Source organism: Raphanus sativus, chromosome 5 (genome assembly GCF_000801105.2).
Source record: "Raphanus sativus cultivar WK10039 chromosome 5, ASM80110v3, whole genome shotgun sequence".
NCBI classification, from domain to species: Eukaryota; Viridiplantae; Streptophyta; class Magnoliopsida; order Brassicales; family Brassicaceae; genus Raphanus; species Raphanus sativus.
The window spans coordinates 29232915-29255172 of NC_079515.1; the positions used below are offsets into that span (position 1 = coordinate 29232915).

The window sequence follows — 22258 nt, forward strand, 5'->3', positions numbered from 1 at the left end:
TACCTGTCTTTTGCTTTCAATCTTAGAACTTAAAAGCCCATATGCAAAACTCAGAGTTTTGAACAAGAGCCACTCCACCCTTTAATGAACATTGATTTACACAGAGAAGCTTAGTATGATCATTTCACGCAACAATGAGCATCACTGCCTCTTACTTAGAACTCTCATCTGATAGGATTACAGTTAATTAGCTCAAGTCCTAAGTGATTACTCTCCCTCCGACTCTGATCGGATTGGTGCACAGATTCATAGAGAACAATAAGGGAGAATGCGTGCCTCGCGAGATGGAAGATCATCGGAGAAGAATCGAGGGATGCCAGAGCGAGATCGATACGATGGAGCAGGCGCCAACCTCTTGAGGCTTGAAGGCGGAAGCTATGACTCGAACAAGACTAGGCGAATCGGAAAACGATTGCCGTGAAGCTTCGATTCGGTTTACTACATATTGGTCAGATCCGGTTAAGCGCATTTCAAGGGAATTTGATTTCTTTTTAAATGAGAGAAACAGGTCATTAAGCGAAAATATCCCAAACAGAGCCAAAGCGGCAAATTTTAAAATTAGAAAATATACAGCTCACGAGAACCCTATCATTAACCATGGTTAACAGTAACCCAATCATATCCACCCACGTGTCCATTACCCTAAAGATGGATGGTTTCGCTTATAAAACGAGCGCGAGCATCAGTGTATCGATAGAAAACCAGATCTTAGATATATTCCCAGGAGAGCGTCTTCATACACGCCCTTCGTCTTCGTAAATTTCTCTCTCTGTGTGATTCAAATCGAAAATGAGGGAGTGCATCTCGATCCACATTGGTCAAGCTGGTATCCAGGTCGGAAACGCCTGTTGGGAGCTTTACTGCCTTGAACACGGCATTCAGGTTCGCCTTATCTCCCTCTCCCTTCGTATAGATCTCCGCGTTTTAGATCAGATCTGATGTATTCGTCGCTTACATTTCCATTTTTCTTAGGAATGCGTAGATCTAATTGCTTACAGCTTTAGATCTGTGTTTGATTTTCGATGTATTGTAGAAATGTACGTGGTTGATTAAGATCCGTTTAGATCTGTAGTCTATTGCTATTGTTGATTCGAGATTCGTTCAGATCTGTAGTCTATTTCTATTGTTGATTCGATTCGTTTAGATCTGTTTTCTATTGCTATCGTTGATTCGTTTACGTACTGATTTGTTGATTTTGGAATGTGGATTGTTGGAACAGCCTGATGGCCAGATGCCGAGTGACAAGACTGTTGGAGGAGGTGACGATGCTTTCAACACCTTCTTCAGTGAGACAGGCGCTGGGAAGCACGTCCCGCGTGCCGTCTTTGTCGACCTCGAGCCCACTGTGATCGACGAGGTCAGGACCGGTACTTACCGTCAGCTTTTCCACCCTGAGCAGCTCATCAGCGGTAAAGAAGACGCTGCTAACAACTTCGCCCGTGGACATTACACCAGTAAAATATTCACTCATCCTTATGTGTTCATTAATCCACACGGTTGTATATTAAACTGATTTGATTCTTGAAATCGTTTTTTCAGTTGGGAAGGAGATTGTTGATTTGTGCTTGGACCGTATCAGGAAGCTTGCTGATAACTGCACTGGTCTACAAGGGTTCCTTGTATTCAACGCTGTTGGTGGAGGAACTGGATCTGGTCTTGGATCTCTTCTCCTTGAGAGGCTTTCTGTTGACTATGGGAAGAAGTCCAAGCTCGGGTTCACTGTTTACCCGTCTCCTCAGGTCTCTACCTCTGTTGTTGAGCCTTACAACAGTGTCCTCTCCACTCACTCGCTCTTGGAACACACTGATGTCTCTATCCTCCTCGACAATGAAGCTATCTACGACATCTGCAGGCGTTCCCTCAACATTGAGAGGCCAACCTACACCAACCTCAACCGTCTTGTCTCTCAGGTATAAAGCCTGTCGCAAACAACTCTTTAAACAAACACTAGTCTTGAAGTTGCTTCGTTACTGACGTGATTTTGTTTCAGGTTATCTCTTCCTTGACTGCTTCTCTAAGGTTCGATGGTGCCTTGAACGTGGATGTCACTGAGTTCCAGACCAACTTGGTCCCATACCCAAGAATCCACTTCATGCTTTCCTCCTACGCCCCAGTCATCTCTGCTGAGAAAGCCTTCCACGAGCAGCTCTCTGTCGCTGAGATCACAAACAGTGCTTTCGAGCCAGCTTCCATGATGGCAAAGTGTGACCCACGTCACGGGAAGTACATGGCTTGCTGTTTGATGTACCGTGGTGATGTCGTCCCCAAAGACGTCAACGCAGCTGTTGGAACCATCAAGACCAAGCGTACCATCCAGTTCGTTGACTGGTGTCCTACTGGATTCAAGTGCGGTATCAACTACCAGCCACCAACTGTTGTCCCAGGAGGCGATCTTGCTAAAGTGCAGAGGGCTGTTTGTATGATCTCCAACTCCACGAGTGTTGCTGAGGTGTTCTCGAGGATTGATCACAAGTTTGATCTCATGTACGCCAAGCGTGCGTTCGTTCACTGGTATGTGGGTGAGGGTATGGAGGAAGGAGAGTTCTCTGAGGCTCGTGAGGATCTTGCAGCTTTGGAGAAGGACTATGAGGAGGTTGGTGCCGAAGGTGGTGATGATGAGGATGACGAAGGCGAGGAGTACTAAGAAGATCAATGTTTCGAAAATTTAAATTCTGTTATCCTATGTGTTTGCGTGTTGATGGGCTCGAAACACTCTTGTGACGAACCCTTTGTTTTTCTATTTCTGCTTGAATTTCTGTTCTGATACTCTATTTGGGTTTTAAATTCTCGTTCTCGTTTCGTCTTAACTATCGTTTTGGTAAAATCTGTAGATATTCATGCTAGTTTAGGTGAAAGATTTCTTGCAATTGGGACGTGAAAGTTGACTGAATTTGCCCAATCAAAATTTTTGGTTCAACTTTGTTTATCAGAAATGATTTGTTATCAATAATTGGGTATTTTGTTTTTATTTTTATAATTCTTGACTACGGGAATGTCAGTTGAAATTTATAATGAGTTTAGAATTTTAAAACTCTATAGTTATTGATCAATTGATTTAAACGGTCTTATTAAAATTAATTCTTCTAAAGTTTTAATTTTAAAGATTTTATTTTGATAATGATTTTGTCATTCAAATGATTTTGTCATTCAAATGATTTTGTCATTCAAAAGATTTTGATTTTAAAGATTTTGATTTTATTGATTTGATTATTCTATCAAAATCTAAAATCTAGTGGTATTGAGATTTAAATTCTTAAAATTAAAACCCAAAAAAAAAAAATCTTTCAAAATAATGCATATATTTTTTAAGATTTTTAAAATCACTGTACTAGAACAACACAATTTTAAAATAGTATATAATAAAAAATAGAGGAAGTACTAAAAACTAAGGGTATGCAAAAACTGAACCGAATCACATAAACTGATCTAATCAAATCCAAATCGAACTTAAGTATATGTCAAATATTTGATTCAAGATTTTTTCAAATAGAATGGTTTAATTTGGTTTTAAATCAAGCCAAACTGAAAAAAAACAAATGTTTATTTAATTACATTTTTGTAATGATTTGTCTACATTTTTATTTTTTATAAATTATGTTTTCGTAACTAAACTAAAACAAAACTAAAAAAGGTAATTTGATTAAATTGAACTGAACACAAACTAAACTAAATCCGAACTAAAGCACGGTAAACTAATATAGAAGGTTTGAGCCGAAAGATTTAGGTCATGCCAAGAGAATTCTAATTATAGATAAATAAAGGGATCATTGAAGGTGGAGCTGACATTATCGCAATCAAGCTATATCGAAAAGGGGCATCTCACTTTCAATATGAGTGATGCATATGCGGGAACTACTCATGTTGGATCTCATTTCAAGATGTCAGGTGTTAAAGATGGAGAATAAGAAACAAAAATGAAACATGTGCCTTATTCTAATGCCATATAAAGCATCATGTACGTTATGATTGGAACGAGATGTGATCTTGCATATGTTTAGTGGTGGAACCAATGAAATAGCATATAATATAGCTTAGTTGATCCTGTGAATATTCGATATAATTTATGCATATAATTATTATATGTATTGATTAATTGTTTAAATTTTAATGGTGTGACCCTCTTTAGGACCATTAAAATTAGTTGTTGACCCAAGTCCACAACACATTTCATTCTTTCACTACAAAATAGTTTGATTGAAACATGAAAAAGATACAAAGACGACGTTGATAAAGGATGTCCCCGATGCTAAGCCGGCGGAAACAAGTTTCCCCGGAGACTAAGCCTAACGTAGGGAACAAGAACAACATAAACGAAACTCCAAACCGACCTAACACATTTATGTACATTAAAAATACCATAATTTATCATCGAATCAAGTCCAAAGAAATGCAACTTAGGTGAAATTTTACAAAGCCTATTTACAATAAACATAGCCGATGATCTTTCTCACCAGAAAGGGCACCACCTGCAAACAAAAACAAGAAAATTTATTCACATTTTTGCATCGACCCGTTGGATAAATGACTTTTAACATATCTCACAGACCAAACTTATGCCAAAGAAAATAGCTAAGCACAAGAGTGGAGAAGAACATACCCAACATAGTTTTGACAGAGATTTTCATGGGAAGTGGCTTGATCAATTAGCTTTTGAACCTGAACTTTCACAGACAAACCATGTTCGACTTCATGAGAATCTCCTCCGAGCAAGTTATTGTGATCAGCGATTGGATTGCTTGGAATTGCAGACGTAGAGAAATCACGGCCCGTAAGCTTATGACTCATACGAGCCATTACAACTACTGCACGCTCGTTCAATACCTCATTTGCATCTCCAAGCATATTCACAGCCTGAACACAATCCAATAATCAAATCAACAAACAACATAAATAATATTGAGGAAAACATGACAGAAAGAGAAAGACTTTTGATAAGAAACCTGAAGAATTTCCTTCTCTCGAGTACTCCTTTGAGGCTGAGGAAGGTCTGCGTCAGCGGGATCTTCATCTACTTCCTCAGGCTCAACATTAGCAGGACCGTTGGGATTGTTGTTACCGAGTAGAGCTAGCTGAGGGACTTCGTTGAAATTGAAAAGACGCCAATTGATCAAAGGATCGTGCACAAACGCCTCCATCATTGCCATAACGCTGTCTTTGTTGGTTCTGAGAACTTGCATAACATTTTCGCATGTCGACCTGAAATTTCCTTCGATGCCACTTACTTCCATTGCTTTGACAAGCATTCTTGTCAGACGGAACGGAACCTATCATAATGTTGTTTAGCCAATAAAGCTCTCTTCTCTCATATCATTGTCGCAAACAAGTGTACTATAAGGAAAACGTTATAGATTAATAATACCTTTTCAGGAAACTTCTCTCTATTCATAGACGCCTCAAAACAATCTCCGAAATCAATATGCAAGATTTTCCCACTGCAAAATTGAAACCACTGATAAAGAAACAGAACCAAGAGTGGGATCTTTGAAATAATGTAAACCCCTTTTTAGAAAAAAAATTACGTACCTGTATCTATCTAGCATAAGGTTACTTGGGTGTCGATCACCTAATCCAAGAATATAACCAACCTGACACAGAAGTAACGCGAGAGAAGTTTATTTAAATCGCAAGTTAAACACATGAGTGAAACTCTATTTTGTTGCTAAACAAGTAGTGAACAAATGATGAAAGCAACCACATACCATACTCATAACGGCTAAACTTCTAGTATAGTTGGTTCTTCTCTCCAGCCATACCTCTGACGAGCGACTTTTTAACCAGAGAACCTACCAATTAAGGAGAATTAAAGCAACTTAGGAGTCCAGATTCGTTACTTTAGCCAACAGAAAATTAACAGAAGTTAAGAGACTGAGTACCCTGGACAGATCATTTCCCTCTGTGTTTTCTAGAGCGTACTCAAATACTTCAATCTTTGCTATGAGCGGTAGATTGTCGTAGTTTGGAGCAAAACTCAACATATGTTTGTGTTCTTGATTAAGAATGATCTGAAAATAAAGAATGGCATGTGTAAGAATCAACAGAAACTGCGGATAACTTCAAGAGTGGAAACCTTGATGAATACAAAGACAAACCTTTCGTGCATCTCTGTATTCTCGAATAAGATGGTGAAGGGTATCGCAGTTCGGAACCCATCCAATGAGTCCACTATTGGGAGATAATGGTATTACAGAATACCGTTGGATGGAGAGATCCTTTTCTGCTGTTTTCCTGGAATTCTCGAGCAAAGTGTTCACCAAACCAAAAAGCTGGAACACAATAGAGGAAAGAGATAAGTGTTATCTTGTAGTTAACACAATACTGCACAACTGTTTTTTTCGAAAATCACCTGCATAACACGCTCATCTTGCCTTAGATCTTCATGTCCCTTCAACAAAAAGGCATAGTCCTCACCGTCATTTCCGTGAATAGTCAATTTCCGTGGTCGTTGTTTAGAAGTTATGACAAGAAGTTGACGAGAAAACGATGCTATCGTCACAACGGGGGCATCTATTAAAATAAAGCCAAAGCAAGCAAGGAAGTGTAAGTACGGAATCCTGGTTAAAAAACATAAATCAGCACAGACAAACTTTAGTTCAAAATGTTACCCGCACGGTATGTTCCAGGAACAGCTAGCTCCAAGTCACGACACAGCAGCAATTCAGGAGATACAGACTATCCAACATGTAATGTGGCAGTTAGATTATAAAGTAAAAAGAGAAGAGAGAACAAAATAAATAGAGATCTAATTACCTCCAAATCCAAGGTCGTGAGACTGGCTAGCTGTTTGTCAATCCGTTTGAAAACGTGATAATAAAGATCCCAAGCCTAATGAAGATGAACAATTGAAAAGAAAAAAACATGTCAATTCATGTCCCTTTCCAGAGATAATCAGCAAGAGCACATCTGAAAATTTGTTTTAATTTTTTCGTCACCTGTGTAAGTTCAGCATCTTTTCCAGTTCTCTTGTAATTGATACAACATTCATATGCTTCTAGTAGTTCGTGACGGTATGCCTGCATCAACAATACACTAGCTTCAGTTGCTGATACGAAAAAAACATCATCCAGTTTCACATATAGCCGTCACTGAAATAATTGAAAACAAATACGCCACACACCTCTAACTCTATCAAGGTCACCTTGTTGACTTAAATTCTTAAAACCCCAAAAGAAAATGACCACAGGTTACATGGCAAAAACAAAACTAGATGCTGCAATACTGTACTGTTCTGTGCTATTGAAAGATTAAATCAAGGATACCGTGGAGACACAGCTAATAGCATGTACGTGCAAGAAAGACACCATGTTACCTCTATAAATGCTCTCTCTTGTATGGTCACGTTGTCCTTTCTTGCACCTTCTTCAAGCATCTCATGTAATGGCTCAAGTACTTTCAGCATTCCTTCAATGTTATGTTCTCCAAAATACAAGCGACTAGCTTCTTCTAGTGCTTCATGCCACATTTCATGCCAAAGTATAGCAACCCTGATAAGTTCATGTGATACAAGCTGTGCCTGTTTTTTTTTTCGGTTGTTGTGGGGGTTAAGGAAAGGGGTCATCAATTAGCTCAGTTAAAAGAAAATACTTTCAAATATATAAACAAAGATAAGCACGAAAAGAAAGAAGACTACTAGCCTGATCCACAAGGGCGCCACTGTGCTGGCGAACTTGATCAACCACCTCTTGAGCTGCAGCTCTCCGCAGATTGCTTATTGATTTACATGCAACGAGAAGGGGATACATAAGAGCCTGAAAACATTCAGATCAAAATGGCAGATCAAAACTTATTCATATCCATCATAAATTCGTAATACAGATGAAGATTTTAAAGTTTAGCTTAATGGAAAACTACAAACCTGTGGGTGGTTTTCACCTATGCGGATGAGAAGAGACTGTATCAGTTCCCTGACAGCACGATTATTTGAATGTATCCTAGCAATTATTTGAGGCAACACAACAAGCCATGTGTCAATGCTGACATGACTAAATCCTCTCTTCAATGCTGTTTGGACATCAGCCGTAGCTCCATGGTTGAACCATAACGTGAGCAGACGCAGTATATCCTAAGGAAATGAGACAGAAGGGAAAACTAATTCAACAAAAGCAACTTAGAACTTAAGGCAAACAAATGAAATGAATAAAAATGTCTTCTAAGGCAGCCATTTTTAGGACATAAGCAAACAGTATATCCGGAATTTACATTCTTAAAAGAGACCATATACTCTAGTCAATAATTCACTGTTGGCTAACGACGTTTTACCATTAAAATGTTTGTTAAAGTAGATTCAACAATAGAGTAAACGTCAGTCTAAGCAAACAAAGCTTCGATCAAACTCCCTAAGAGCAATCACCTTTTTGCTACTTATTAGCATATTAGAGATCTCAAAGGGTAGGCTCACACATAAACCATTAGTGCCTTATCAGAAAGAAAAAAAGGACAATTCTTTTTTATATGCAAACGAAAAAACAGAAAATAAGGAGAGACGTAGCAAGGTAGGAACTTAATCTATGTGGCATAATAACAATGCGAAGAAAAGAAAGACACGGGTTTGGTACGTGAAACATGGAATCCATGAAAGTATGCACACTTAACCTGTAAACTACCATCAACTCCTTTGGCATTCGCAGCACATGCTATAGAATGGAAGTATCCAGTGACTGCAGCAGCGACAAACTGAGAAGCAATTTGACCTTTTGATATGTAATGAGACATCACTGCCGTGTTGAATAGCGCCCATGTGTGCCATGCCTTAGCCCATTTAGGAGCATATATGGTAGATTTACTAAATGCATCAAGAATTTCTGGAAAAGAGCATCAGATTGTCACCAGAATGTTATGGTCAGACATAGTTTGACTACACTTACACAGTTAAAAGTAACTAATATTCACCTTGAATAGACCCATCATTCAATCCGGGAGAAAGTGCCCACTGCCATGTTCCCAATTTGAGATTTACACGTGCAAGAAGTGGAACAATTGCGCCCTTGCTAGATACCGTACTAGCCAGCATGTCAGACTGAGAATGTGGCACACTTGAGAGTTCCCTCGTCAGAATCTAAGAACATTTAATTCATATTGAGGGAAGAAATATGGCCATTTAAATAAGAAATTGGGAAAATGTGAGAAAGGGAATCAATCCAGACAATGCAAGTAGTTAATAATACGAATATGACATACTTGCAGCTTAGCAAACGCCTCTTTGCGCTTACGTTCCTCCCCAAGTGACCATTGGTATTTTAAATATCCAAGCATCACTTGTGGAGGTCCGTGATATTGCATGTCTTCTGGTGATACTTCTGGATCAAACTACAAAATTAGGATGTCATACGTTAGACAAAACAGAATAAAGCTGCACCCACAGAAAATTCTATCAAAAGGGAAAAGGTCAATACCGGCAAGAGCTTGAGTAGAGTAGACTTTGCCTGACTGATCCTCCCACTTTTTCGACAAAGCGAGGCAAACTTGAGCCAAGTTTCAACATCTTCTGTAGGAGGTAGCACAAGTGCCCGAACAGCCAAAAGTGATTGCCACACCTGAGCAGAGGACACAGAGTATTAAAAGCCAGACTGTCATATGGAACAACTGAGATCACTTCACAAAAATGTCAATGAAATTCCTTGTTTGCTTATTATTTAGGTGTACCTATGATGATACAGGATTTGACTAACGAAGCTACTTTCTTTATAAATCAAAAGATGAAAAATAAGTAAAGCAAACTTTGATATATTAAGAGAAACCTCAATCTGTTCGTTTACTTAAGTCACCATACACCAATACTTCATGCTTAAAATACCACACGACTTGTCATTCATTTCAGTACCATTTTAGTAGCTCAATTAACATGTAAACACAAGAAATATTGTACCTCTACATTACGCTTAGATCCCTGAATCCGCTGAGTCCACATATTACGAATTAGGGCTCTCCGTTCTTCAGCAATGTTATTTCCCAGAGGAAGCGTATAATATTCAATTACCTATTACCGATAGAACCGGAAGAAAAAATACAAAGAAATAAGAAAGATTCATCATGTATTTGTTAGTACTTTCTCCTGTTTTCCTCCAACTCAGGTGTGGTTAGCGAGGTCTCAAGGAGAATTGAGATCTTACCTCTTCTAGTTCTGACAGCTGCTGGACTCGAACCATATTGCTGTAAGCACGTTCGTAGCTCTCCAAAACCTGCAGAAGCGCAAATATAGACAAAATGAACAATGACAGGTACAACTATTCAACTCACGTGAAAAATACTCAAGGAAACTAAGAAGGCAACCATTGTGTTACATGATGCTTTTACTGACAAGAACCAAACGACAACATGCAAAAAATGTTGTCTAACAGAGCTCAACACTGCAACTAAGATGTCAAGAATGTATGTTCCTGCTTCTAACAGTCTCTGATGTACTGAAATAGTCTAAAGGACATAATGCAAAAGGCGGAGACTATAGTTACAAATATCCTTTGCTGATTTACTTCGGATCCCTTAATCACATAATAACTAACCGAATTTTATACAAAATTTAATAAGTAAATGCTACCAGATATGAAAACCTACCAGCGCTGCAAGTTCTGTTGCAAGACATTTTCTAGCTCTTTCAACATATTCCCGCGCCTCATCATACTGAAGGCAAATAACAAGAGGAACACATACACATAAATAAGTGCGTCTGAAAATATTTTTTAAGAAAGCATGCTATGAGTTAAAGAAAAAAAAAGCATAGATTCAAGTGTACCTTCGCCCTCCGAACTAACAAAACAGCCCTGAAGAATGTGCCATTACTGCTTCCATCGCCACTAGAAGCAGGGCTTGCTAAACCCCTAAGCTTTGTTTCATCGCCATCATCTAAACGAGACACATATTCCGCCATTTGATCCCACTCTCCCATATTCCACGCAGCATTTGCAGCCTAGTATAGTTGCAAAGAGACATCCATGTCATAATGTAACCGAAATTAGCATAAGCATTAATTACCAACCATTGGTGCCATTTCCAGACGTGCAGATGGCTCAGCTGGACTCCAGTACTCTTTGCAGAGATTATTTAGCTCTTCCCATCGTGCAAGTGCAGCGAGACATCTCATTTTTCCTACAGTATGGTCAATAAGCTACAGATTCAGGACATTTCATTTAGGGAAATAAGAAGTATCACAAAGAAAATAGTATAATAAAAATGCTAAAAAAATGTTAGCTTTGGTAAAAAATCCCCAAATAAGGGGAGAGTAGCCATCAGCTTATGAATCTTAGGGAGATGAATTCTATGAGATAAGCCACTCAAGATTACCGTTAAATCTCAGAAAATCATAGAGGATAAATTCAGCCTTCATATAAATAGTAAAAACATACAAAAATAAACATCCAGATAATGAATAAAAAGCCATATGGATAATGTCTGGAGCTTATGCACGTAAAACAGATGCATGGACCTTTTTGTTCTGCCAACTACTGTCTCAGAGCCAGAATTTTATGAACTAAGGTCTGTAACTCTTTGTGTGTACTAGCTACTCAGATCCTGACGACACATATCAACCCCCAAAAAAACTCACAAAACCTTAAATACTACTTCCACAAGAAATTTTATGGAAATGAAAAACACGGAATCTTCAAAAAATAAGACTTGGTTACCTAATGTGGCTTCTAATACAAGATGGGGATTAGATGTTTGAGATGCTTTCAAAGTGTACGCCTTGAGTGCATCGTCCCATCTCTGCAGCTTCTCGTACCTAGAAACAAACACTGTTACTTCTTTTCAACTGATTAAGGATAAAAGAAACTAGTAACCACAAAATATTCTGTCTGCGTGCCTATCACACAGAACCAGAAATAAGTGCCATTAAGATTGAGAAAAGTCAATGTTACCATGATTCTTTTAATTGCACATCAAGATGTTGTTGAGCATATGTCAATATGCCGACAGCAGCCTATGACAACAAATCCCGAACAATCAATAATAACACATAGCAAAGATGAGGAAGTCGTAGAAGTAACCACGGTCAATAATGTACCTCATGCTGGTGCAACTGATTGTTTATATGTATAAGAGCCTCCACAACAGCAACTGGGTTGGCATCCATCCTCCTCGACCGTGGACCCTCAAATTCCATCTCTTTATAGTGCAAAGCTTTGGCAAAAACACGGCACTGCAAAGTTGAACACCAGTAACAAGAAAAATTAGACGAATGTTTGATTCAAAAAGGACAGAAGTGCCATATCTTAGGAAATACATGACCCAAACCTTTTCAGCAAGAGCTCCCAGAAGACGAATATCAATGGGAAGAGGCTTTTCATCATGTTCCATAAATTCTGCCTAAAAAGATTATTGATAATCAAGCTCATGTGACCAGACCAAGCAACAAGATCATATACATAGAGGTAGGTTTTTTCGACTCTAAATGCATTATTCTATATCCAGTTTTAAGTAGAAACTCGGATAACAGTGTTAATATTAGTAAAACATAATATATGAATCATGTTTCCAAGAACGTTTACAGATTGTTTAGTTGATGGCTTTAGCAACGAAAGACGTGTTTTCCAGTAGAAAGAAAAACAGGTGCAATCACTAAGGAAACGGTGAGCTAAGCAGATTTTTGTTTCCAATCTAGCAAAAGACGTAGCTAACTCAATACTGACCACCATCTATTTGCGTATGCTTAAAACACTAGCATTCAATGAGCTTAACCATAGTTAAAGGAAAGCATACTTAATTTTTGTAGCTTAACAAAGAACGTACCAAATTAAGTAGTGTAGCCAAAATCTCAGGAGGGATATTTGGAGATGAAAAAGCCATCTCTAAGCTCCTAACTAACTGCGTTTGGCTAGGTTCATTCAGCTGTGCCCAGCAACTGACAAAACCAGCGGCAAACAATTCTCTCCCGACAAAAGGCTGGAAAATACAGTCGTTAATACCCTTATGAGAGAGAGAAAAGAAAGAGCATATATGAAATACCTGCAATTGAGCAAGTTTTGCACAAGTTCTCAATGCTGGAGAGGGAGACTCTTTAAGTAACTCAATACTAAAATGTCTCATCCATTCTTCCCAATCTTCCTTGGTACTGCGCTGAGAAGCTTCTCCAGCTGTCCGCAGTCTACCATCATTAACCTGTTAGACAGATCGTCAAAAGCCATAAGTAACTGCTTTAGCTCTTTCAAACAAAGGAAGCCTAAAGGAACTTTACAAGAGGAAAAGTTAGATTGAACACATATATAGTGTTTTATTTTTCTACTTAAGCTGAAGGAATGTGTAAGGAAAGAAGAGCAAAAAGAGGGCATATTTTACAAAGTTACTAAAGCAAATGGCTCAGGTTGGCTCTCGAGGACCAAGACTGAATGTATGTACGTTGTTATACACAGATAGTCCGCCTATCATAGGCACCCATCAAGAAAAATAATTCAAAAAAACTACCAAATTACTATGCCATCAACTAGAAAACTACCGACTAGAAATTTGCACAATGTTACAGTTACATAATGAGCTCAACACGAAACTTGATAACAAAATTTGAGTACATCGAGGATGTCTTTGTATAAAAATGACACAACAAAGAGTACCTGATGGTTTTTGTCGTTTCCTTCTTCAAAAGGATCGATCTCATTCTCAATTACAGGATCCCTGATAACCTCGACTGGCAGTCGCCTACTTAACTGTTGAGTGGCTGTTGTAGCTACAATCAATGGTTCACGTCTCCGCGATCGAGCAAAAATTTCCTCAAACTCTTTATGCTGTAAGAAAATTGTACAGTTAAATTTTACAGACAAAAGTATATATAAAAGAAAAAAAATGTATGTAGAAGATAGTCAAAAGGGGACCCGCAAGCGATGCTTCAACAAAAGCTTGTAAATTGATTCAATGAATATGGTGAAGTCTTCTCCCAAAGCATGAGCCAAACAGCATAGTGCATCGACAGCATCTTTCCGTAACTCATCGTTCTTCCTGAGATAACAGCAAAGAGCCAAAATTTACACGAGAAAATAAATCCATGAGTAAGAAAAGAGAAACTTGAAACGTCGATTCCATCAAAAAGGATACCATGATACAAGGAATTTCATACTTATATCTTAAGACAAACGAAAGATTATGATAGGATAATGATAATAAGTAAACAATGACAAACAACGGATAATGATTACAATTAATTATGTTCTGATAATTCCCTGCTAGCTGTAGGATGTTATGGATGTCTCATTTCAAATCCACTATTTTTAATTGGATGAACCCAGTCACTGTAAAGAGAAACCCAGATAGTGACATGATGCCTAGCTATAAAGAAGCATTGAAGAAAGACCTTACGAAAAAGTATATAATATACACTGTTTCCTAAGCCCAGACAATCAGCATACCACAGATGTTTCATAGAGATATATCATAACTGTTGGGCTTTTCAGTTGTCATGAAAAGAAGACGGAAACTCACCCATCTAATACTAGCTTCAAGTGATGCACAAGAGCAGATATATGACCAGTAACCTGAAGATATACCGATAATTAAAAAAAAAAGGTATTACAAGAAGCTTGATAATCGGCAACATAAAGAAATATAGTAATAAATAAATAAATATAAAAACTCCTAACCTGAACACACGGGATTACTCTTGTCAAAGTTTTGATGGCATCGCGTCTTATAGCTACAGGAGCATCAACTTTAAACAATCGGATAAGGGCAGGAAGGAGTAAATGCATGTGCTCGTCAAGTGTACCTGCACATATGCAATCTCAGGATTAACCACAGGAGTGAAGTCAACAATAATTTCATTATTCAAAGATCCCATATATATACAGAAAGATTTTGGATTTTCTCTCATTGATTACCAAAAATAAGATATGATACCGTGGAACCTCTTACGTTCCGGTTAGAAAGTTAAATACGTTAATAACTACAATTTGTGTGCCCTAAGAGTATGATGATGTCAAAACAAGAAAAGTTTTACTGACCGCCAAACACTTCGAGTGTGTGGAGAATATCAGGAACATAGACGTAATCATTACACCGCTCCGCATCACCTAATACTTGGATGAAACATGGAAGGATGACTGGAAGATAAGTTCTGAATTCATCATTAAGTGCCAAGCAAAGATGTTCCAGTAGATGCAGAACCTGGTGATCAGCAAGAGAGACAAAGTACTCTCCATAAGATATATGCTCATGCTCGGAAAGTAATAAGAGACATATCTCGCTTTAGGCTACATACAACTTACCGGAAGACCGCGAGAGGGGCGTACGGGACCTGGCAAGGTGAGGGATGACCATAATTCAGAGACTAGTGAGAGCAGCTCTGGCAGATACTTTCGTATGTGCTGCAGACAGATAACAGAAGCTAGGAGTTTACACAAGTCATTCGTATTTTGGACATAACTACAAGTGTTACTATGGACATACCTGGCGCACAATGGAAACAAGAGTTCCAAGACCCCATGTAATAAAGTCCTTTAAGTTCTCATCAGAAGTGCGGACAGTGTGAAAAAGCTCAGGTAAAACCTTAGAAAAATTAGCAAAACGTCACAAGATGCATATAGTGCATACAAAATAATGGCAGTGACCTAGCACTTCTGAATAATAAAAATATAAAATGTGTTTCTAAATCAAAATCACAGAAACGGGTTCGATAGTATTTCCATGGAAAGATTTCAAATGGTAGTGATTGAAAAGCTGCTGGAGATATAAAATTTTATATACCTTTGGCAAATAAGGCACGCATCCCAATCCCATTGACTAACCTCGCAAAAACAAAGATGTGATAGAATTGTAACGTGTTCATATCAATCCCATCACAAGTTTAACCGTAATAACTGTCAAAATGGTTTTAGTTACCTTGAAAATGATCATCAGAGATCTAACAACCCTTTTGTGGTAACTAAGAAGTGACGGATCTCTAAGAATTCGCATAAGCGAGTTGATAGCAACCTATAACAACGAGGTAGGTGATATGAGCACGATTCAGACTACATTTGAAAATGTTCACGGGTTAATAACTTACTGTTGAGTAATAATCCTCAGATGTAGCAAATGATGGTCGGAGTTCCACAGGTAACTCATCAATCGATGGAATAGGTTGACCTGAATCACCAGTACCCCGAGGAACTTCACCATGTGATCCTGATAAACTTTGTTGGTTACGTTTATGCACATGAGGATCCAAGGCGCCCATAATTCCAAGAACCTGTAGATATAACCAATGTTTTTCACATAAACTATGTTCTAGAATGGTCTAGCTTAGAATTTTATTTCTCTAGAAACTACCTTGAGCACTTCTCGTCTGGTAGACCACACTAAGTCCCCCTTAAGCAGTTTCAAAAGTAAGCCAAGCAACAAGGGGTATTCTTTGTATGGAGTCACAACATACCTACGTTAACAATGAAATGGGAGCCATAAATAACATGCAGGGAGGACTGTGATTTTCTGGAACTCCCTTGGTATTGTATTAGTTATTTGCACACTATTAGCACATGAAAAACATTCCCCAAGCTATTCAATGCAACGAGCAATACAGTTGATTAAATCTAAGGAGCATAATACACTAAGACTCGTGGTAAATCAATCAATTTTGTATGCAGAGAGAATAACAAGATACTGCAAGTTCCAACACAAAAACTAGGGCAACTGAAGAACTGGATAGGGATAACGAACTTTCACTTCATCTAGAATTTGCCCACTCCTAGTTGTTCACAAGACAAACATGTAACCAATCCTGATTCCTGACATTGATATACATCAACTGCCTAAAAATAGCTCAGGCTTCTAACTAGTAGAAGAACTACAAAGCTTGTATTCATGTCAAATATTCACTTGCAAGCCAGTATGTGCATCTAGTCGAACCAAGCTTTCACCAATCAAGATAGTAGCGTTCTATTATTTTGCAGAAAAATCAGCATGTTCCTAATCACCTAGAAATATTAACAGATGAAACATAGTTTCAATAAAAGAAGGTAAAATTCTATCTCATACCCTGTACTTTGAACGACTTGACCAAGGGTAGAAACAGCCACCTCACGTTTTGCTACAGCAGCTCCATCCATTAAAGCTTCGACAATCAAAGGCATCAGCTCAGGAATATATTGTCTCATTGCTAAGCCACCCTAAGCACGGTAAAATAGGGGAGGGATGTCTTAGCCAAACCCCAAAAAAAACAACAACTACAAAGGAAATAAAATTGCCACTACTCTGTCAACTTAAAGACAATAAAGGACAACATCTTAGGTAGTGGCTAGGCCATTATAATTTTGAAATATGCTTAGCTAGCACAGCTGGGAAGAGTCAAAATCAGATTGCAAATTCCACATAGCACAGTTACATTTGTTTGACACATAATAGAAAACTAAAAACTTACCACTCTTGCAAGATCCCCAACAGTTACGAGAACTCCAGTAACAATATTATTGTTAGCATTCACTCCAGTTCCTTCACTAAGTCTTGCTACAAGTGCCTAGAAAAAATAAGAGAATCACAACCCTGTTAACTACAATAATAATAATATTACCTAAGAAATTAATAGAATTCAAATAAAACCTTTTGCACAGGAGCTACATATGGAAGAATGAGCCGTTCACAATTTCGAACCAAACAACCGAGGAGCTTAGCACTCTCTTCTCTGCACTTGTTATCTGCACTGCTGACATTACAGTGGGAAGTTAAACCAATAGATATGATAATAGGAAACAAATCTTCATATAGGAACTAAAGAAATTTGCAGTTACCTCTGCTCAAGATAAGTTAACAGTTGTATAAGATGGCGACGAAGTGCTGGAAGAACGTATGCTGGGTTTTTTTCCGATAACCTCCCCGCAACTGAGATGGCATATTCTCGGACATCAAGGTCCTGTTGAACAAAGATATTCAAATATATGAACTGAAACGTAACATGAACGGATAAATTTTTCAGGTGATACATAAGCAAAGCATCTTTATCAAGTTAACATGGGTTTCACATGGAAGCATTTCGTGCATCAACCAAAGCAAGTTATGCATTCCATCCACAATTTATTGAACAAATTTAACTCAGCTGCAGTTTCCAGTACAACTTAATTAATTACGACTATTCTGTGACACAGATAGAAGCTAATCAGTTGCCAAAAGTCCAGCTAAGCCTTGGTATCCATAAGGGAGTAATAAGGTAACTAAATTAGGTTAATAACTTCACGAACCCGCAAAAGCTGATTTCAAAAACAATACAATGGCCATGATTTACACCCAAGAGATGCAAATAAAAGATATTTAACAAAACAGAACAGTCGTATGGCATATGCTACTTTAATCAAAAAAACTAACAAACCCGTACCTCATCATTTAGTGAGGCAAAAATGGCAGTCAAACTATCAGCCTGTGCTAGATAATCATCGAAACATTGGTTGCCATATAAAGCAACGAATATAGACTTGCGAACATTTACATCAGCATCTGCAACAGCTGTCCTGAGAAGCTTTTCCACAATCTGCAGAACCCAAACATTATTTCTCAGGCAAGCAGAAAATTTGAAACTGCTACTGGTATTGCAGTTGTAAATGTCATCAGGAAGCGTCAAACTTGGAAAATGGTAAAAAGAAGCCTTTCGTAATGAGAAAAAGTGGAGACTTAGAGACGCGCAATAATAAAAAAAAAGGAACAGGGCTTTTGGTATGTATATAAAACCTCTTCCACAAGGCGCATTCGTCTTCCTCCAGCTCGAGTTGACCTGCTTGAGCCAAACTGCGCAATCCCCGATAAGGAGTCTGCAATTAGTCTACAACAGCACAAAGCAGCATTTTTTCTTGTGGTTGCATCCCCATCATCCAAATAAATAACAACCGACTCCCTAGCAAATTCAAGTAGATCATGCCCCTGACAGAAAGCAGAGGTTCAGTAACATGAATAACATATTCTTTGGAAATACCATCAGCAAGGGGCACCAACCTTGAAATTGAAACGAGCCAGAGTCTGCAGGGCTAGTTGAACTTGGGCTGAACTACTAGGATCAGTGGACTGTGGAGCCATGCTAACTGTACTACCTCGAACCAGGGTAGCAGGAGGCTTTGTTTGAGAATAGTGAGATCTTGAAAGAACCAATGAAATGCAATCTAGAAGCCGATCTTGTATCGTCGGCAGCAATGTAGGAATGCTGAGACCCAATAGAATTGCCAAGCATCAAAAGAATACACATTAATTCAAGTAGTAACAAACTTCTATCGTGCATTACCTAATAGTTATCTGATCAAGAGCATCAACAAGCGTAGAAGAGAGACCAGAAGAAAACATAGCATCTAGAAGATCTCGAACATAATTTTCCACTGTGGATCCCATTGCCTTCGCGATGTTACCAACACAAGCCACAGCTTCAAGCAAAGGTCTACCTTTACGTGGAGCAATCTACATAGAAAGGATAATCAAAGGAAACTTCTTTCCAGTTCAGCTAAAAAAACATACTAAACACAAAAGTAGATATGTTCAAGGAAACCAGTTTGACCTACCGCCTCCCGCAGATGAGACATAATAGTCGGCAAATAGTGGATAAGCTCACCATCCAAAGCACCAGCCATTTCCCCAAGGGCGATGAATCCACTGGCACGTTCAGCCGGTATTTTTAACACAGTAAGAATATGATTCATACATATCTGCAAGAAAGTAACTCAGATAACTTTTTACGGATCTATTTTCGCTTCAAAGAATCTATCAGTCACTTACCGTTAAATAGTTTGTAACAAAGCGGTCACGGAGGAAATGTGCAATTCGAGGCAGCAACGAGGTGATGCTAAGGCGAACAAGACGATCACGATGTTCAAGGTATCTAAGCACAATTTCAGCAACTTCTCGGTACCTAGACATCATGAACTCACCAGTATTCCTGTAAACGAACTCTAGCATTAAGTCAAGTCATAAACTACAACACCAGATATGCCTTAAGAGTAAATTGGTCAGGTATAAGTGTCCTGTTATGAATTTGGGCGTCTAACTATTGTAAAGGATGCTTTAAGAAAGCAAATTTACTGCTTTGTTTACCTCAACAGCTCCCCCACAGCAAGTAAGGAACCATGAATACTATGCACCGGAGCATTTCTGCCCAGCCCATCCTGTGTAGCTTCAAACATTCGATAGTACCTGAAAAAGCCAGATGGAGAGAAGATGAGTTAACTTGACTTTATATCATAACTAACAAGGAAAACTCTGATGCTAAATTAGGGACATTGTATTGGCAACATTATATTTAAATCCAGCAGAAAGTCTGCAAATCAATATTCATTTTGACAACAGCTTCAAAAACTGTGTACAACATCGCAAGACAGACAGGTTCGCTACATTTTCAATGGAGACTATATGGGGAGAAGCCAATATATGTTCGAAAAGTATCGTCATGGGGAGAATATATGGTAAAAAGCCAATATAAGATGCATTTACACTTGTGTGTCAAAAAAAAAGAGTTGCATTTACACAATTAAAAAATTGCGAAGTAGTACCACCAGATGACTTTGAGCCTAAAGAGGGTGAAACCGAAAAATAGGACTGCAACTGATACAATATCAACAATTTCAAAAATATCATAACAATATAAGTCCCTATCTTTTCTAAGGAAAACATTTTAGGACAGTAAATCATAGTTAGGGGAAACGAAATACGAACCATTGTACTCGCCATCGAGTCTCTCTTTTCTCGATAACACGAAGGCAAGCACGTAAAGCCTCAACAGCTCGCTCCCGTACTTGCAACTGGGGATCCCTTAGTGCAACCCATATCGCATCCACAAATTGAGGGACATGAACATTAAAGACAGTGGATGCATTTTCTGCCATCTCCTGCAACGTTGCAAGACAACATAGCCATATCCGTATTAACTTACTGGACTGAAAAGCGATACTCACAAACCATAAACCATTTTTATTTGTGGGTAACCAAAGAGAAAAGACAGTCGATGTCAGGATACCTTCAAAATTAGAACAGCCGCGAAACGACGATATTCCACCCTGTCTCCACGAAGCCAATCAAAAGCAGTTTTCATCTGTAAAAAGAAAGAAAAAAAAGATCAATACTTGCAAAACTATCAGCTGAACCAATGATAGAAAGGAGAAAGAAAGAAACAAACAAACAAACATGGTACCTGAAACTCAACTTCATCAGAAGTCATGACTCCACCTGCCCGAGCAAGGTGCCCCAAAACTCTACTAGCAAGTACCAAGATTTCAGGGTCACGCTTCGACAGCACGGTCCTCATAAAACCCGCAAAGCGAGAAACATTAGTAGCATTCTCACCAAATCCAATCTCTGTCAACTCATCGATGGCTCTAAGCCCACCCATGTTTTCAGCCTCATTCGAGCTCTCGATTAAAGCAGCAATCCTGTCGTATAACTGCTCCATGAACCTAGAGGAAGCTTCACCGCTGAGATCACGAACTGCTTCCTCCACATGCTTCCTAAACGCTAAAGAAGCTCCCTCCTGATACAACAAGTCATAAAGCATCAAACTTTGCTAAAAATCAGATTAAAAAAAAAAAACAAAGTCGTATACTTTAGAGAACAAAACTATACATTGAGTTCTAAAAGTTCAATCTTTACATTAAACAAGAAGAGAGAGATTCCTTTCAGCTAAGAGAACTTTTCTATCTGCGTTTCTAACTAAGCAAATGAAAAGAAGATTCCATCGTTACCTTGGGACTACCATGGCTGCAAAGGTCAGCGATGACACGGTTCAGAGTGTCGAAGCTTCCGCCGCCAGAAGATGTAGCTGAAGGCCCGCAAAAGCGGTGAGATTGCGAGGGAGAAGCCAGGGGTGAAGGCCGTCCAGACGCAAAGGATTGAGACGAGGAAGACATCGGTGAAGGTCGTTTCCAGACTCAGAAATCTCGTATAAACCCTAAATCTGACTCCTTTTTGGTTTGGATCACAGTGGGTATAGAGAGAGAGACTGTACAGGCGAAGAAAGAGAGAGGTATGTTCAACAACACATCGTGCGTAACAGAGAGACAAGAAGATCGCAGCAAACAATAGGATTCTCTTTTTTTTTTTAGGTTTGCCTTCTTCTTTTTTTGACAGTTTCTTTCGGTAAAATAACTAACTGAGGTTTCAGTCCATGAAAATAAAACTTATATTATGTATTATTTTTTCAATATACATTCTAATAATCATTTGTCCAGGTAATTCTTATGTTAGAATACATTCTAATTCCCACATGATGAAAAAAGTAAAATATCCCGAAAAGAAAATGATTCTATTTGGTCGTTGTATATTTCTAACATTAGAAAATGGAATAATCGGGAGTTCCGAATAACCAAAATAAAACTTATATTATGTATTATTTTAAAAATATACATTT

The 22258-nt window shown here is 38.4% G+C and overlaps 2 protein-coding genes across 2 annotated transcripts; one reads left to right on the forward strand and one right to left on the reverse strand.

The window, feature by feature from the left end:
- The first annotated feature begins 684 nt into the window (after positions 1-684).
- LOC108862207 (tubulin alpha-2 chain) lies at positions 685-2807 on the forward strand. The gene is made up of 4 exons (XM_018636265.2): positions 685-882; positions 1220-1454; positions 1540-1910; positions 1991-2807. Exons 1-4 carry the CDS (start codon positions 790-792, stop codon positions 2642-2644), a joined length of 1353 nt encoding a protein of 450 aa, XP_018491767.1. The 5' UTR covers positions 685-789; the 3' UTR covers positions 2645-2807.
- A 1334-nt stretch (positions 2808-4141) lies between these two features.
- LOC108861780 (serine/threonine-protein kinase TOR) lies at positions 4142-21971 on the reverse strand. The gene is made up of 56 exons (XM_018635731.2): positions 21594-21971; positions 21047-21382; positions 20873-20947; positions 20572-20744; positions 19954-20052; positions 19639-19798; positions 19425-19568; positions 19154-19323; positions 18871-19075; positions 18610-18798; positions 18260-18412; positions 17679-17800; positions 17491-17590; positions 17312-17407; positions 16930-17060; positions 16225-16327; positions 15962-16144; positions 15796-15888; positions 15661-15696; positions 15364-15462; positions 15183-15281; positions 14919-15081; positions 14559-14683; positions 14401-14453; positions 13797-13920; positions 13539-13709; positions 12937-13089; positions 12721-12873; positions 12226-12297; positions 11996-12130; positions 11850-11911; positions 11616-11713; positions 10970-11079; positions 10727-10900; positions 10549-10614; positions 10107-10175; positions 9863-9973; positions 9390-9530; positions 9175-9303; positions 8887-9052; positions 8590-8798; positions 7853-8059; positions 7632-7745; positions 7307-7510; positions 6930-7010; positions 6748-6822; positions 6603-6669; positions 6344-6504; positions 6090-6263; positions 5874-6002; positions 5700-5783; positions 5524-5585; positions 5360-5432; positions 4941-5264; positions 4598-4851; positions 4142-4466 (listed from the first exon to the last, which is right to left on the reverse strand). Exons 1-56 carry the CDS (start codon positions 21756-21758, stop codon positions 4448-4450), a joined length of 7443 nt encoding a protein of 2480 aa, XP_018491233.1. The 5' UTR covers positions 21759-21971; the 3' UTR covers positions 4142-4447.
- Between the last annotated feature and the right edge of the window lie 287 nt (positions 21972-22258).

Bases quoted from the DNA above. Each gene is read 5' to 3' on its own strand.
- LOC108862207 (XM_018636265.2), top strand. From the start codon at position 790: ATGAGGGAGTGCATCTCGATCCACATTGGTCAAGCTGGTATCCAGGTC. The intron at 883-1,219 runs GTTCGCCTTATC...TTGTTGGAACAG, and splicing joins GCCTTGAACACGGCATTCAG to CCTGATGGCCAGATGCCGAG. The intron at 1,911-1,990 runs GTATAAAGCCTG...ATTTTGTTTCAG, and splicing joins TCAACCGTCTTGTCTCTCAG to GTTATCTCTTCCTTGACTGC.
- LOC108861780 (XM_018635731.2), bottom strand. From the start codon at position 21,758: ATGTCTTCCTCGTCTCAATCCTTTGCGTCTGGACGGCCTTCACCCCTG. The intron at 18,799-18,870 runs GTTGGTGCCCCT...GCTTTCTGTCAG, and splicing joins TGGCTCGTTTCAATTTCAAG to GGGCATGATCTACTTGAATT. The intron at 16,145-16,224 runs GTAGTTTCTAGA...TTATATCTACAG, and splicing joins CCAGACGAGAAGTGCTCAAG to GTTCTTGGAATTATGGGCGC.